The 18181-nt window shown below is 34.6% G+C and overlaps 1 protein-coding gene across 1 annotated transcript; it reads right to left on the reverse strand.

Annotated features, from left to right (window-relative positions):
- Positions 1-11886: 11886 nt before the first annotated feature.
- On the reverse strand, positions 11887-12629 carry LOC115974768 (late embryogenesis abundant protein At1g64065-like). Its single transcript, XM_031095280.1, has one exon. It carries the CDS (start codon positions 12535-12537, stop codon positions 11887-11889), a length of 651 nt encoding a protein of 216 aa, XP_030951140.1. The 5' UTR covers positions 12538-12629.
- Positions 12630-18181: the final 5552 nt, after the last annotated feature.

The raw sequence follows: 18181 nt of genomic DNA on the forward strand, positions 1-18181 counted from the left end.
AAAAATAGATAATGGAAAATCCTTAAGAGAGAGAGGTTGAAGCATAGTCAATCTGTGTTTTCCATGCCCAACAACAATAGAGACAGATTACATGTCACTACTTTCATTTTTGCAATAAATCTAATGAAACACACATGAACAATTTTTATCTGTTCCGAAAACCCATTTATCAATGAGGTTTACCAACAAAAAAATTGGGATTATTCAACTGACATGATTATCAATTTTCTTGTTAACCCTTCTCATCGACATTTCTTCAAACATATGAAACCAAAAAGATACAAAAATTGGAATTATTGTCAGTAACAAAATTAATGGCAATGCAGGCAATCCATAGTAAAAGAGAGAAAAGAAAAGGCACTTAATATTTCAATATAAAACAAATATTGAAATCAATAGAAAAGCAAAAACACCAAATAAGAGATATGATAAAGGGGGAAGAATTGACAATTTCTTCTTCTTCTTTGGACTTGGCTTCCCATTCAACACCATGAATTCATAAACAAAATTAAAAAAAAAAAAAAAATGGCTTTAATTAATAGTAAACATCAAATACCAAATCAAATTCACATATAAACAAACAAATTTTTTCCAAGTTTCACACTGTAACAAAGCAAAATGAAAAGAAGAAATCATAAAAGTACTGCTCATTTCATAAAGTAGAACATTCACATACAAAATGATAGTTCCTTAATACAAATAAATTCAGCAAAGAAAGAACAGAATGAATGAATGAATCATAATTTTCCAAATCAAAAAAGGGAATAGTTTTATACAATTTGAAACGGTAATTGAATAGGAAAAAAAAAAAAAAAACATTCCTACCTTCTAATAAATCCATATATTTTTCAATAGGGATAAAAGTTTTGCTGTTGGTCCATCCACATTGACAGTTTTTAGACCCCTTAAACAATTGATTAAACCTAGTTAATTATCCAAGTTGTTACTTAGTCAGATTAACAAGTCTAGGTTATCACAATAATAAAGATCAAATCATGTAAAGCAGCGGAAAATAAATAACACATGATATGATCACCCAAGAAACCAAACCGGTAAAAACCTGGGGAGGATTTGACCTAGCTATCCTCAAGGTAAACTTGAACCCACTATCAGAAAAAAATCGAAGTTCATACAAAAGGACTTACAAGCACCCCCGCTCGACTTCCTAATGCTACCAACCAGTAGAACTTACTGACACGACCACGTGCAAGTTCCGAATCCACGGACTCCTTTCTTTGGATTCCACCAGCTACAAGCACCCCCGCTTGTGTATTCTTTAAGCTTTAATGGCAGCAACTGTTTTGATCATCAAGGTTTAGAGAATGTCTCTTCCTTGAAAACCCTAAGTTTGTGTAAAGGAAAACTACTCTAGATCTCACAAGAGATTTACACAAACCGCAATATGAGCAACACTAAAACGTGGCTAGGGTTTGCCTTTTATACTTAGGACAAATAAGAAACCCTAAAAACGTTTTAAACACATAGGGCTGAGTTGGACGAATCTGCAGAAAAGCAATCTGCCTGACGTTCGATCGGTCGAGCTTAAGCTTCGATCGATCGAGCCAGGCCGAAAGCCATACTGCTTTCTGCTTTCCACTCGATTCCAACTTTACATTGACATACAACTTTGAGCTAGCTTTAAACACTTCTAAACACATTGTTTTGATCATGGTTTGCCAACATTACACATTAGAGTTCTAAAATATATAAAGTCCTAAACTTTAGAACCTAACAAACTCCCCCTTTGGCAATCCGTGACAAAACACAACTTAAAAGCTCAAAGTTTACAACATGAAAAAACCCTTTACAAAATAATGCTCATAAACAAAAATTCAATCCTAACTACTATCCATCAGTTGCAAGTGTAGTCAATTGAATCAACCTGTATAATAAAATAATACAAGTAAACAAAATAACTTCTTGAATTCAAACAACACACAAATAAAGACATATATCAATGAATAACTCATGAATATAAATCAATAAGCAGTTTGAAACAAAAACAAATAAAGTACTAACAAAAAACACAAAACTCCCCCTAACATGAATATCTATCAAAAACAAGGAAAGAGCTAAAAAAAAGGTTAAGTACACAGTGAAGCACCTAGATACAATCTAAAAACTCCACAAGCTCCAACCAAAAACAAAAATCTCCCCCTGAAAGCAAACTCTACAAGTACTCCTCCTTTTTTTGATGGAATGCCAAAGGGCACACAAGAAATCCATCATCAAAAGGGAGGTGGTCCAAACTGCGCCAACTCCGCACGCAAGGCACGGATCTCATCAAGCACGTCCACCAAAATCTGTCCTTGAGCCGCCTGAACGGTCAAGAGATGATCCAACGTGCGACGAATGTCTGAATCATACGTAGCAGTCGGTGGAGGAACAGCAGCATCAGCAGTACCTGAAGGCTCAGCAGTATCTGTACCTGTAGAAGAGGGAGGAGGGGGAACACTACTAGACGACGCACCTCTAGGACGAGAAGGAGGACCCTTCAACTGAGCAGCCCTCTGACGAAGAAAGGTGGCACCTATAGGAGCTATCACATGAACAGGCTCACCCGAAGGAAAACCATCTAAACCCAAATAGAGCAGAATCCTATGAATGAAAATAGGATGAATCAGCGCATGCCCTACGGCAGAACTCCTATGAACCTCGTTCAAAGAACGAAGGAACAAGTGAGGAAAATTGATAGACGCTCCAGAAGCTAAGGCATACAAAAACACACATCGCTCTAAAGGAATGGTGTGGAAGTGAGAGATAGGCCACACAGAATGACACGCAATCCTAAAAAGGAGATAAGCAGTTTCGATAAGCTCGGCGGACGTGATCCGAGGATCAGAACCCCATTGGATAGATGACCCAGTGATGTAAGACATGACTACATCTAAAGAGGGTGACTCCTCATAGGGATAGACAGCATCCCGAACTACCGGCACCCCTAGAGCATCAGCCACCACCCGAGGGGTAATGGTGAACTCTACACCTCGTATCCAACTCCTAACAAGGGTGTTGGAATCATAGATGTGGCAAGAGAGATTCGCATAGAACTCTCTAATCAGGGTGGTCGGAGGTGGATGATCTATCTATACGAGAGGCAACCAACCCCTAGACTCAAAGTTAGCCCTAATGGCCGGATCAAGCGCATCTAACACAACAGCTCGCTCAGACCAGATCTTACGCCTACAGATCAAGGTGTCATAGGCTTCTCTACACTTATCATTCTTAAACAGCTCTACTCTAGGTGGAGACTCAGAGGAAGTGGAAGTGGTCATATTAGCTCTAGTTTTCCTAGGCATGGTGCTAAGAGACGGATCAAAACACAAAGCGAAAGAACAAAAACCAAGGGCAGACTGCAAGTTAGCACAAAAACAAAACAAATCAAAACCTATATGATGCATGAACAAGTTAAAATGTCATGATGCATGTGCTAATGCAGTGAATTGAGTCAAAAAGATTCAAATTATAAAAATGGCTTGCACATAAAGGTTTTTAACACAAAAACCCCAAATTAAAGAAACCACTTGATCAATTTTTTAAAAAATTGACGAATTGATCATTGTACATGATAGAATAACAATAATAATGACCAATTACATCAATTGGAGAAGCCAATTTCATCAATTTAAACCTAATTTGACAAAATCCCCAATTCGGATCAAATACAAAACCCTAGAATTTTCAATTTTTCAAAAACCACCAAATTGATCAAATTAAATCATAGGGAACATTAATATAACATCATGGCATAAAAACCCATTGATTAATTACACAAGAATTGGCTTGAATCATCAAAAACCCAATAATTTTGAAAGTGCCGAAAATAGACATGAGAATGCATGAAAAATGCATGAAATCAAGAAATAAACTTGAAAAAGATGGGAAAAAAGGTCTTACCGGCTTCTAAAGACAAAAACCCAGCAAGAATCTTGAAGGAAAACGACAAAAATTGATGGTGGAGCCAAGTGCCAATGCGGAGAGAGAGAGGAACTTTGAAAAAAAATTGAATAGTGACTTTGAAAAAGTCCTATTCTGCCTTTTTAAAAACCAGAAACACGAGTTTCGATCGGTCGAAAATCAGCATCGACCGGTCGAAACAGACAGAGGCTCCCTCTCTTAAAAAAATTAAAATTTTTAAAAATTTCGATCGGTCGAAAAACAGGATGGACCGATCGAGTCAGGCAGAGGCTCACCAAATTTTCTGGAGAAACACAATTTTTGAAAAACAAAAAGATTTGACTCAAAGCATTAAAATTTAAGACCAAAAATGCATGAGTATGAGATGATATGTTTTTCCAATCAAGAATTTTAAACCCAATATCCCCAAAAACAAAATTTTGCATTCTTCACAAATTTTTAAGCAACAAATTTAGTTTGCACATAATTCAAAGTGATTGCAAAAACTTGGTTGGTCAGACCATAAACACACACAATAACATGTACAATGTTTAGCAACGAGTAACTCGTGTAGTGTGTGCGACTAGCAAAGACATGAGATACATGTAAGGTGATATGTGAATAGCAATTAATCACAAAGTCTACAAAATTCATCACACAGAATTTTAAAAGAGACTATCATCTAAAGAGGTACATCATATAACTCCCACATCTCCTAGATCATAAGCTTGCAATCATGTAATTTTCTTGTATTTATGCCTCATAATATACATTCCAATTTTAAGTTTATGTGAGTTTGGCATCAAGCCTAATAGTACACACCAATTAAATTTCAAGAATTAAGCACTTTTACCGAGGCTTCACCTTATGTTCTTTTTGTGCATGTGCTACACTTTCTCGAGCACAAAATCTTATGATATGCACTAAGGTGTTCATGATTGGCTAGTGAACAGTGGTGAGATGGTTATTTATGCCTTTCTCTAAAAATTCAAGTCCAACATTTAAAAACATATGACTTCAAGATTAAGACATAGTAATCAAAAAACCATACACATCTTTCCCACACAACATGCACTACAAATCTTCAACTAGTAGAGTGCAAATAAATAAGCTCATCAAAGCTAAACAAGGTACAAACAACATGTTATGTGAGAATAAATTGACCAACCTTGTTCTCAAAAACCAAGAAGAATAGTGCAAAATCAAAATGTGCTTCCTTTTTCCTTTTTATTTTTATTTTTATTTTATTTATGATTATTATAAATAAAAACACCTAGAATGAAATGCATGAATGTTATGCAGTGCAAATCCTAGAGACAAAAAAAAACCAAATAACAATGGTCACAAAGGGTATAGCAATGAAGCACAAGGACCATGTCAGAAAGACTCAGTTAGGTCGAGTCTTTTGCATCCAAAACTTTTTAGATGCACCACGAGCATTGGAGTTCTTATTCACTTGAGAATGATTTCCAACTCCAGGATTAGAATAAAGGTTTAAAGCCTTTACCAAATCACCAATAAGTACCATAGGATCAAGTGCTTGAGGCACAGGTACTTTTGGTTTGTTTACTCTCTTTGCAGCTTGCAGCTTGTAGCAATTTGGACGTATGTGTCCAGTCTTTCCACAAAAATGACATACCCATGCAGGTTTATCATGTGTCTTGTCCTTAGATAGGGTAGGCTTCTTAGGCTTAGATTCTTTCAGATCAACCCTAATCTTCCTAGATGGTGAACCTTCTAAGGGTTTAGCAACCTCACTCATAGGGGGTTTGACAGTATCACTCACTATCTCACTCGCAGAAGGTTCAGAGGAAGAAGATGAAGGAACAAACTTAGTGGAATGGGGAGCGGACACACAGATGCTGTCAACATAACCTAAACCAGTTTTGTCAGAAGATGACTTTTGAACACTTAGCATTTGATCAAGTTTAGAACTAGCAGATCTAGCAACAGATAAATCAAGTTCTAAGGATTTAACTTTATCAAGCAAAAGCATGTTTTCAGTTTTCACATTGTTCAAAAGGTCATTAGCATCAAATAATTTAACAAGCAAATTTTTCTTTTCAAGCTCAAGAGATTCAATTTTCTTTAGGCCAAATTCAACATTCATAGCATCCTTTGCAGCAACTTTGCAAAGTTTGTTATAGACCTCTTGAAGATCTGCATCTTCAGAGAGTTCCCCATCAGAAGGGTTCTCTTCAACAGATATGCTCTCATCAATTACAGCAGTAGCAGTGAAAGCAATGAAGTTTCCATCCTCATCACAATCAGAATCATGATCAGAAACTTCACCATCACTAAGGGTTACAGCCATAGCTTTACCCATAGACTTCAAATAGGTTGGACATTCAGATTTCAAGTGTCCATACCCTTGACATCCAAAACATTGAGAGCCCATAGAATTATTGGAAGTTTGACCTACTCTTTCTCTAGGTTTATCATTGTTGTTAATCTTAGTGGGATCATACTTCCTAAAATTTCTAGGTTCAGCAGTGTTTGTACCTCTTGCCTTTCTATTGTTATTCCTGAGAAAATTTCTAAAATTCTTGGCAAGATAGGCAATTTCTGTAGCAGAGAGCTCATCATCAAATCCACCACCATCAACATCATCAACTGACTTAAGAGCCATTGATTTGGATTTGGAAGTTTTGGGTAGATCCAACTCATAGGATTGAAGAGATCCTACAAGCTCATCAACAGGGATGGAGTCCACATCCTTGCTTTCAGTAATGGCAGTCACTTTGGGTCTAAAGTCTTCAGTCAAAGATCTAAGAATCTTCCTAACAATTTTAGGTTGATCATAGATTTCACCAAAGTTAAAAGCAGAATTAACAATATCATTCAGTTTAGCATAGAATTCATCAAAAGATTCATCATCAGACATCCTAATGCTTTCAAATTTTGAAGTCAATTGCTGCAGTTTATTTATTTTGACAGCCTTTGTGCCTTCATGTACAGTCTGGAGGATATTCCAAGCAGTATGAGCGATCTCAACATTCGAGATTCTCTTAAATTCCTCCATAGAAACAGCATTAAAAATCGCATTCATAGCCTTGCTATTAAACGAAGCTGCTTCTTTCTGAAAAGTTTGCCACTCACTAACAGGAGTAGTGGGCTTCTCCCATCCGTATTCAACGGAATTCCACACCCTCTCATCAATGGATTTCAGGAAGGCTTTCATCCTTACTTTACAGTAAGCATAATTATTCCCATCAAAGTGAGGAGGAATAACTAGAGAGTGTCCGTGTTCCATAACAACAGGGGTCAAGGATCAGCTCAAAGATCAAAAGATCAACAACAAAAGAGCTACCCGCTCTGATACCACTTAACAGTTTTTAGACCCCTTAAACAATTGATTAAACCTAGTTAATTTGCCAAGTTGTTACTTAGTCAGATTAACAAGTCTAGGTTATCAAAATAATAAAGATTAAATCATGTAATGCAGCGGAAAATAAATAACACACGATATGATCACCCAAGAAACCAAACCGGTAAAAACCTGGGGAGGATTTGACCTAGCTATCCTCAAGGTAAACTTGAATCCACTATCAGAAAGAATCGAAGTTCATACAAAAGGACTTACAAGCACCCCCGCTCAACTTCCTAATGCTACCAACCAATAGAACTTACTGACACGACCACGTGCAAGCTCCGAATCCACGGACTCCTTCTTTCTTTGGATTCCACCAGCTACAAGCACCCCCGCTTGTGTATTCTTTAAGTTTTAATGGCAGAAACTGTTTTGATCATCAAGGTTTAGAGAATGTCTCTTCCTTGAAAACCCTAAGTTTGTGTAAAGGAAAGCTCCTCTAGATCTCACAAGAGATTTACACAAACCGCAATATGAGCAACACTAAAACGTGGCTAGGGTTTGCCTTTTATACTTAGGACAAATAAGAAACCCTAAAAACGTTTTAAACACATAGGGTTGAGTTGGACGAATCTGCAGAAAAGCAATCTGCCCGACGTTCGATCGGTTGAGTCTAAGCTTCGATCGATTGAGCTAGGCCGAAAGCCATACTGCTTTCTGCTTTCCACTCGATTCCAACTTTACATTGACATACAACTTTGAGCTAGCTTTAAACACCTCTAAACACATTGTTTTGATTATGGTTTGCCAACATTACACATTAGAGTTCTAAAATACATAAAGTCCTAAACTTTAGAACCTAACACACATAGTGGGTTAGGAACTCAAATCTGGTCCTTACAAATATAATACTTAATTTATATTGCATTTTGGGCATCCTAATTGCTAGGCTAGTCATGAAGATTGCATGGTGTAGAGTGGTTATCCAAAGGTCATTTATTTTCAATCTTCTACTACTATACAGATCTATGTATACAAAAATAAACGAAACCCAAATTCACTACCAACTAATCTATTGATTCCAAAATAAAAGAAGCACACAACAAATCAAAGCCAATGGATCTTACTCCATAGACTTTTTCACTCCAAGAAAAATTAGGAACAATGTACTTCCTTTGCTTCTTTTACTCATTTTCGGGTTTGTCTCTTGAGCCTCAAATAATTTTTTTTTTTTTTGGTGCGCTAAAACTATCAAATAAAAATGTTAATACAATAGAGAATGTGAATAAACACATCTTTTAACAATGGAAATTGCTCTAGAGATGCAACATTAACTCTGACGAATTGCAAATTGAGTCAAATTCTTAGCTGCAACATTAATAGATTAGTAGCGCAGTAGATATCCCAAGTATGAAAGGAACATATAAGGACTTTTATCTCAGCAAAAATATGTCCACAACATCATTTAGGAGAAGAGAAAATTGCTTTAAGAAGTTCATATACAATGCCTTCCAATTATATCAAAAAAGTCAATCTTAAAAGCAGCACAAACATGAAGTACCTATATACATCTTTTGGTCTAGGAAAAAAGAGAGTAGTTTTTTAATTCCTAATGGACAAGAACTCTGACCCAACACAGGAAACATTCTCACACCTCTCTTCTTGCTGCTCCTGAGTTTGAAGTTCACGCTTATTTCCTATTTGCAAACACTAATTTTTCCTGAAAATACAACCACTTCAAAGTTCAAACTATCAAACTATCCCATCCAAGAGTATGTACAAAATTAAGATATTGATGTTAATAGCCATCAAAAGCCAGTAATACCACTAATGATTCCAACTTCATTATTAAAATACTTTTCACTTCAACATTAAATCGAGCCAAGGTTTGAATATCCTACGCACATGCTATGCAACGGGAATACCCAATACCACTTAATTGCAAACATTAAAGTGATGTGTACATACAAACTGATAGATGTCATTAAAAAAAATAAAAAATAAAAAAATAAAAAAATAAAAAGATTGCAGAGAAAAGGTAAACCTTGGAAGAGAACTCAAAACTCTGTAACTGGCGAAGAATGATATTTAGAATAGGTTGAATTGAAAATTGTTTGTGAGAGAAAGTATTGGTTATGTGTGTGTGTATATATATATATATATATATATGATGATTATAGATGATATATAAAGGAAATCGACCTAAACGTTCTCTTCTTTCAAGATCATATAGTCATAAATACTATATTGAGATTGAAAATATTGTATTGAGATTGGTAAATATTATTATTGAGGCCATAATGCTTATTCGCAAGTCCAAGACAAATCAAGTGATTAATTCAGAATGGACATTGGAATTTTTGGCACCAACAAATAATTTAAGACACATGGCACAAAATTATTGAAATTGGTGTAGTCCTCACATAAATCTAGACATATGTCACACAATTAGAGTTCTAATTTGGAATTGCAATCTGGACACGTGGCACAAAATTAGAGTTCTAATTTGAAATTGCAATTTGAGTTTCTCTCTGCTTCACCTATTATTTTATATATAGATGGGACGGTTCACGGTTGAATGCAATTCTATTGGTAAAATCGGAACAATTTTAACAATTCTTTTTCTTTTTCTTTTTCTTCTTTCTTTCTTTCCTTTTGTTTTTGAGATGAACTGCAGATAATTAATTTGTACCTCCTACAGAATTGTACCTCTAATCTAGCATCAAATAAGTAGTTTTGGAAAGGGCTATGAAATTTGAGTATTAAATAAGATTAAGCACTTTGCCTGGTGTGCATGTAACAATGCTTTGCCAACAATGGCTAATCTTCATCGATGACACATTATCCCGAATGATATCTGTGAGATTTCCAAGGTTCAACCTGATGACCAGATTCATGCACTATGGTCATGTAAAGAAGTTGAAGCTGTATAGGGCTCTTTCCAATGGGCTCACCATGCTGCCTCCCCACCCCCTGTGAACTTTGCAGATTTGCTAGCTAAAGTTATGCAGGTGCATGACGACTTAGGTACAATACATAAATGTTGTTCCTTAAGTTTTTTCATGTGGATTTTTTCTCGTGGGATGAAAGTGTATTTTTTTTTTATTAAGTAGCCACATGGCAGAATTTTATAAGAAAAACCTAAGGAACAACATCTAAGATACTGTATGTAAGTTTTGTTCTTATAATAAAGTCACAGTTTCTCATTGTTTTTGGAGATTGTGTGTACAATGTGTGCATTAAGAGATGTGCACTAAACATTTCCCTTTCACTTACTCCTATTACACTAGGAGTCTCCCAACTAGGTTGGGTAACCACTAACTTCACAACTCAAGGGTAAAACATAAAGAGTTCATAGTAGGTTTAACATATTTAATTTCATAGCATATTTTCAAGTATGATAACTTTCAACAACCAAATTTTCACAAAATTTTCAAAATTCATTGTTAATAAGATTTTCTATCAATTTCCTAAATAACATAAACAAAGAAGAAGCACCTTTAAAATTTCCACACAATTCAATAAATTCATGAATTCCATTATCAGATGATAAAATCAAAGCTGATCATGTGTTCTAAGATAACAAATTATGCAATTTTTTTTTTTTTTTTTCATATAGAAATTGTACGGCACCTAAATGCCCAAGTTCATATTTGGCCTTGGACCATAAATCAATGATATGGGTGAAGGATCTAATCTTCACATCGACAAAGGCCTTGGCCCAGACCCACGAATAACCACCAACGTGGACTGAGTATTGTCAGGACACTTAGAAAGCGGATCGCATACGCCCTTCTCACAGGATGCTCGGGAAACCATTCCCAGTAACTATGCACATGCTCGGTCACATCGCCTAGACACATCACCATTTACGTGCCCGGCAGAACCTTAGGAAACTTCGCTGCTGAACACATTAACTGAAGTGGGAACCATTTCCAAGGCCACTCGTACCAAAAAACCCACTTAAGCTCATTGACATTGGACCCTTCTTTGCGCTAAGGGAGAAGATAATGATGATCACCCCATTAACGAAGTCTATAAATAGGAGAAATGAATGGATAGTTGGGGGATGCAATTCTAAGGGAAAGAAGAGAGTAAGAAAGAAAGAGAGAGAGAGAGGATTTAACGTTAAGAAAACGAGAGAAAAGTGTTTGCATTGGGTCCCTTAGCCTAGGACAACCCAAGGTAGGATACTCAGACCCACCAAATAAATAGATTGTGAGCCCAAATAGTAGTTTGGCCCATCAAGTCCATCCTTGGAGCTTACAGAACTCATTATACATCAATACAAATTTATATTTGCAAACCATATTTCTCTTCAATTGTTTGATTTTCTGCAATTGAGAAATTTTGTGTTTACAGTATCGTTGTACGTACATGAGGTAATGGGTGTATGGTCAATGAGTAGACCATTCAATTTGTCCTCTTCTTTTTTCTTTTTCTTTTTTGAGAATTTCAACTTATGACGTCCGCTTCTAATAATATTTTTTTCATTTGTATTTGTATGTGCAATATTTTGTTATTAAAACATTCTATATTATAAAAAAAATATATATATATTACATTGAAAAAAATATTCACATATACTAAAACGTGGTGAACAGAAGTATCCTCACATAATTTTAAAATACAGCAAAAGAATAGAATAAAAACAAAAGGAAGCTAAATATCTTTTATATTTATTCGCAATTCATAGATTGGACCGCCTTTGTTGACACTTCAATGGTCATCGTGCAATTCATTTCGGCGGACTTCTCCTTCTTCATCACAAACATCAATTCCACTTTCCCACTAAGCTTTGCCTGGTTGTTCAGAGTTAATACACCAGCACCTAATTCACTTCCAAGACCAGTGGTGCTTTGCAGAGCATTTGAATTCATATTAACTGTGACAGTAACTTTTTTGGTAGAACGCAGCCCAGCCTTACCTTTAGGAATAGTCACTTGCCCTACTGTTACACCCTCGTACATGAACGTGGCAATGGTGCTATCAAATTTGTAGGGACCAAAGTTTGAGTTCTTAACTCCAACTTGGGTTGTGAAGCTCAAGTCAAAGGAAGGTGATGCTTGGGTTCCAGTTTTGAAGTTCTGGAACGTGACATCAGTGCCCAACCTGACCTCAGGGGTCTTTACACGCATCACAGTGAGTGCAAAGACCAAGATAACAATGGTCTGAAACACAGCAAAAGCAGCAATATATATGGCCAACTTGATCCTTTTCTTTCGCTTGAGCGCCTGATCAGATGTCAGAGTACCAGACTCCTCATCACTTCTGGGTTGCTTATTTACTTGTGCGAAGGGGTGCACCTGCTGGTTCATTTTCTCAGCCATTTTCTTCTCTGGGAAAAGTGAATAGAAAAGTTTTCCTCTGTTTGTTTATGCTAATTTCTTCTCCGAAAAAGGAGTATAGGATGCTTGGAGTTGTTTGTGGAAATGGCAGAAGAGTAGGTGATTATATAGAGTGATGGGACAATTTGTGTGATGGAGTGAATAATGCAAATTGCAACTAGAGCTTCCGGGAAAATCATCCACTAAACGCGGATCAGGGCGGGACTGTTCACCACTAGAAGGTCTTTCATTTCAGGAATAACGAATATTTCATCGATTGGAAATGCTGCTAACTATGTGTTTTCGTATGACTTTTTGTGGCCGTACTTCATTTTAAGAGTAGTTTATTGTGCTTCTAGAGGAAAAACATACACTCTTTGTGGAGAAGGAAAGTCTCCATCACAAGGTTGGTATATTTCTTGGTTACATTTCATTTTTCAAATCTAAAAAATGTATAGATTATCATATTATTTAAAATAATTAAACAGTGTGACAGTTTGTATTTAGAAAATAAAATATGAATAACTATATAGACAAAATAAACAGGTTTGAAACTATGTCATAGCGCATTAATAGTGGGAAATTGAGTAACATAGCCCCAACTAGTCATTCATAATAATTACTTACTATTGAGTATAAATGTTAAGCCCTAATTGGAACTCGATCCGGTATAAGTTTTGGGCTAATTAATGAATTATTGGTATAACCAATAGGTGATGCAGAATGGTTGATTGAGGGGAAAATAATTTTTAATATTTTATGTTGTTTCTCCTTTGCTAGTTGAATTAGGATTTTATGATGATTTTTTTTTCCTACTTAAGTTATTTTCCTTTCTCTAGTAGAAGTAAGATTTTGTTATTTATTTATTATTATTTTTTTTTCTAAAAGGAGTAAGAGAAATCTCTTCCTATAAATACTCTTTCGAATGAGGAGGTGATTAGTTAGTTATTATTAGTAACTACTGCACACTCTTGGTACGATGGTCACTCTACAAGTATAAGTGCTTGTATAGTGTGAGAGGAAAGGATTGGGGTTTAAATCTCTAGGAGGGAGTTTCACACACATATACACTTAGATTAGGCTAGAATAGAATTCTATCTTGTATAAAAAAAGTTAGTTGTTATTAGTAAAATTTTCTTTTGCTAGCCTAAAATTCTTGAAAAACTTAGGTTTTGTGGAAGAGTTGTAGTTAATATATATGTGATATAGATTCAGCTTCTACATGTGTACACTTAGGGGTGTGCAGCCAACCCACCAAAACTGACCCAACCCAACCCAACCCGCCAGGTTGGATTGGTTTTTAGGGCTTGGTGGGTTGGGTTGGGTTACAAAAATTTTTTGGATAGCGGGTCGGGTTGGGTTCGGATCATGAAATTCCAAACCTGCCAAAACCCGACCTGACCCACCCATATATTTAATACTCCCTTTGTCCCAATTTGTTTGTCCTATTTGAAAAATCAAACTTTTTAAAGAAATATCATTTATTATCTTGTTTACCTTATAAAAATGTATAAGTTTACAAAACTATCCTTAAATAAATTTATTAGATTTTTTTTTTTTAAGAGTTATTCTTAATGAGGCAACTAAAAAGATGCCCCAATTAGATTGATTGTTTAAATATTTGTTAGTTTTCTTTTCAAATAGTTTTGAAAATAAAGTAGGGGTATAATAGAAATATTAGTAAATTAATAATTTTTACTTTTAGAAACAAGACAATATTTTGAAACATCCCAAAATGGAATAGAGGACAAACAAACTAGGATAGAGGGAGTACTTATTTAAAATATATTATATAATTAATATATTTTTTTAAATAACCAACTCTTCCTCCTATCCTATATAAAAGCCATTATTAATGTATATTAATACATATATTAATGTATAACTAAGTTGAAATATTAGTTCATATATTAATGTATAATTTTCTTTATCAAGTTAGCTGACAGGTGTGATATATTTTTTTTCTACTCAATTTAATAATAATAGTAATAAAAAAAATTTTCCAACCCATGGTTTCAACCCGACCCATGTGGGTTGGGTTGAATTTTGTTTAACCCACTATGATAGGTTGAGTCAAAAAATCCCCTTAACCCGACCCAACCCAACCCAACCGATGCACACCCCTATGTACACTGATTGCATCAATTGGTATCAAAGCCACTTGATGTTGCATCAATAGGCCACTATTCGAATGCTAGGTCCACTTAAAATTTATGAAAATTTAAAAATAAACATTGAAAATTCTTAGACCATTTTTTTTTTTCCTTCAAATAGATCTCATGGTTATTATGAAGTGTTAGGTACCACTATACCAACCTCCTTAATCAGGGTTAGACTAATTTTGAAAAAAAAAAGACCAAATTATGTAAAATATTTAACATGTGTTGACAGACTTAACCCGACCCAACCCAACCCAACCGATGCACACCCCTATGTACACTGATTGCATCAATTGGTATCAAAGCCACTTGATGTTGCATCAATAGGCCACTATTCGAATGCTAGGTCCACTTAAAATTTATGAAAATTTAAAAATAAACATTGAAAATTCTTAGACCATTTTTTTTTTCCTTCAAATAGATCTCATGGTTATTATGAAGTGTTAGGTACCACTATACCAACCTCCTTAATCAAGGTTAGACTAATTTTGGAAAAAAAAAAAAAGACCAAATTATGTAAAATATTTAACATGTGTTGACAGACTTAATCGAATACTAATTATAAAATCACTCTTTTTGGCGTAGCGTAACCATAAACAACTCAACGTTTTTTCTTTTTCAATTGTTTTTAAGGATCATATCCTTATGTTAATACTTAAGTACTTCCCTCTAATTAGGTCAGTGAATATCAATTAGTGCATTCTGCAAAATGCAAAAGTTTTTTGCAGTGGGGCCTTAAGACACTTTGATAATGTTACGTTCATTGTGATTTCTCTAGATCTTGTGGTTTTCTGGACTCCCAAACGGGAGTAGGTCCTTGAACCCAAGCTAAGGTCACGTTTTGTAATTTGTAATAGTAATTACATAGAAATAGGAATAGATATTACAAGGAATACAAAATGCTGTAATGTAATACTTATTACTATTCATTTGTTTAGTGACAACACAATAATAAAATCCAGAAAACAATAGAATGAAAGCATTTTAAATCAAACTTAAGATATATTTTAGGAATATCTTACTCATAATTATATTTCTTAAAAAATAATATTTTTTAGATTTGAAAGAGAAATTAGTTATTTTTATGAATTTTTTATTTTCATAATTGTTATGTGCATATGAAAAGTTTATTTATTTAGAAATATATTAATTATCGAAATTAATATACCTACTAAGAAATAACTATTACATCTCTTTTAGAGATGAATAATTATTCCTCATTTTAAAGAATAACTATTCATAAAGAATGATTATTCTCTATAATAAAAATATAATCAAACAACTGAATAGCTAAACTATAGGAATAATTATCACATTACAATAACTATTACAGTTTACCAAATATACTTTAATAGTAGTGGGCTTTAGGATGTTCAATTTGGTACACGGGATCTATTCAATTTGGAGATGTTGGGGATATTATACAAAGTAATAACGGAAAAATAAGGTTAACATAAAAGATAAACAGAAAATAGATAACTTGGAGGCACAATATCATTTTTCTTAGATAATATTTACCCCCCACACTATTGTTTCTAAAGGGGTATCACAAATTTGTCCCCAGGATACAACAAAAATGTTGGGTTCTAAAGATAGCAATTCTGGAGAATAACCACAGGATTTCTTGTGTTTTTCTCTAACTTATTTTTCAAGTGAACATAAGCCTCTATTTATATCCATAGGGTTATATTTCATCAAAAGGAACGTATAGAGAGTTAAAATGTTTCATAAAACCGTTCACAAGGCTTGAAACCTCTTCAACCTTTCCGAATAGTCACCAGAAAATTTTTGCAGAAAATTCAACTTTCGAGTTTCAATCAATCGAGAGGTTCTTTTAATCGATCGAATTTGAATCGACTGGCGATCGAATCAGGTAGAAGCTCCAGGAATTTTTCTTTACCATTTCGATCGATTGAGCCAAAGTTTCAACCAATCAAAAATGCTTAATTCAGAATTTTCACTTAGAAAATTCCAAAACTTGAATTTTCACTTTATGAAACAATATTCTCTAAACTCAAACAATATTATTACAACATATCCTTGATTTTATACTTCAGTTTTATAACGTTTGAACATGTCAAAAGATTCATCTTTATTTCTCATTAAATACACATATGTAAATCTAGAGAAATCATCAATGAATGTAATGAAGTATCTTTTACCTCCTCTAGTTAATACACCATTCAATTCACATACATCAGAATGTACAAGTTTAAGCATAATAGAATTTATATCTGACTTAGAAAAAGGTTTCTTTGTCATCTTTGCTTGAATACAAATTTCACATTTCTTTTCATCATCATGCTTATATGAAATCATACCATGCTTTGACATAAACTTCAAATATTTGAAATTTAAATGTCCTAATCTAGCATGCCACAAATATGAAGAATTAACAAAATAAGCACAACCAAAAACTTCTTTATTAATAATACTTAGTTTGTATATGCAATCAGTAATATATCCCTTTGCTACAAATATCCCATTATTGGACAAGATTAACTTGTCCGATTCAAGTATAGCTTTTACGCCACTCTTACATAACAAATTGGCAGACATAAGATTCTTCTTAATATTGTACATGAAAAACATTGGTCAAGATTAGCATCTTGCCAGAACTCATTTTCACATCAACAATGCCCTTTCTAAGAACTTTTGCTTTATTGTGGTTGCCCATCAGCACTTGTTGTTCTATGGAAGACTTGTCATAAGTCCTGAATTGCTCTTCGTTGTCGCACACATGCACCGTTGCACTCGAGTCGAACCATCGATCAAAAGGATTTGCAATCACAGCCATAAGAATTTTAGTGATCATATCAATATGTATGCCACTCATCATAGCAACAATGTCCTCAATGACATTCGTTTCAATGGCATTGCCTTCTTCATCCTTTTTCTTGTTTTTTAAGAGTTTACATTCGTGAATGTAATGACCTTTCTTTCCACAATGGAAACATGCCCAGTTCTTCTTGTCTTTGTTGGGATTATTTTGAAACCACTCCCACTTTTGTTCACTTTCAAGTGCTTATTGGTCTTACTCGAACTCCCACTTTGAACATTGCTCACATTCACTTTAGAATCGGTGTTAGTCACATCTCTAACCCGACTTTCCTCTTCAATTCAAAGATGTTGTCTGAATTGTTCTAAAGTGAGATCTTCTGACATATGCGGAAGCTTCATCCTAAAATTATTCAAACTTGGTGGGAGTTTCACAATGATTGCACCCACTTGGAATGAGTCAAGAATATTGACTGACAAATCACAGAGTTTATTGACCAAAATTTGTAACTCATGCACTTGATCCAAAACTGAGATATTATCAAGCATTTTATAATCAAAATACTTTTGAATGATAAACTTATTCGTACCTATTTTCTCAGTTTTGTACTTTGCTTTCAAAGCATTCTAAATCTCCTTCGGTAACTTTAGTGATGTGTAGAGATCATAGAGATGATTCGAAAGAGTATTGAGAATATGCCCTCTGCAAA

The sequence above is a fragment of the Quercus lobata genome, chromosome 2, assembly GCF_001633185.2.
Source record: "Quercus lobata isolate SW786 chromosome 2, ValleyOak3.0 Primary Assembly, whole genome shotgun sequence".
Lineage (NCBI taxonomy): Eukaryota > Viridiplantae > Streptophyta > Magnoliopsida > Fagales > Fagaceae > Quercus > Quercus lobata.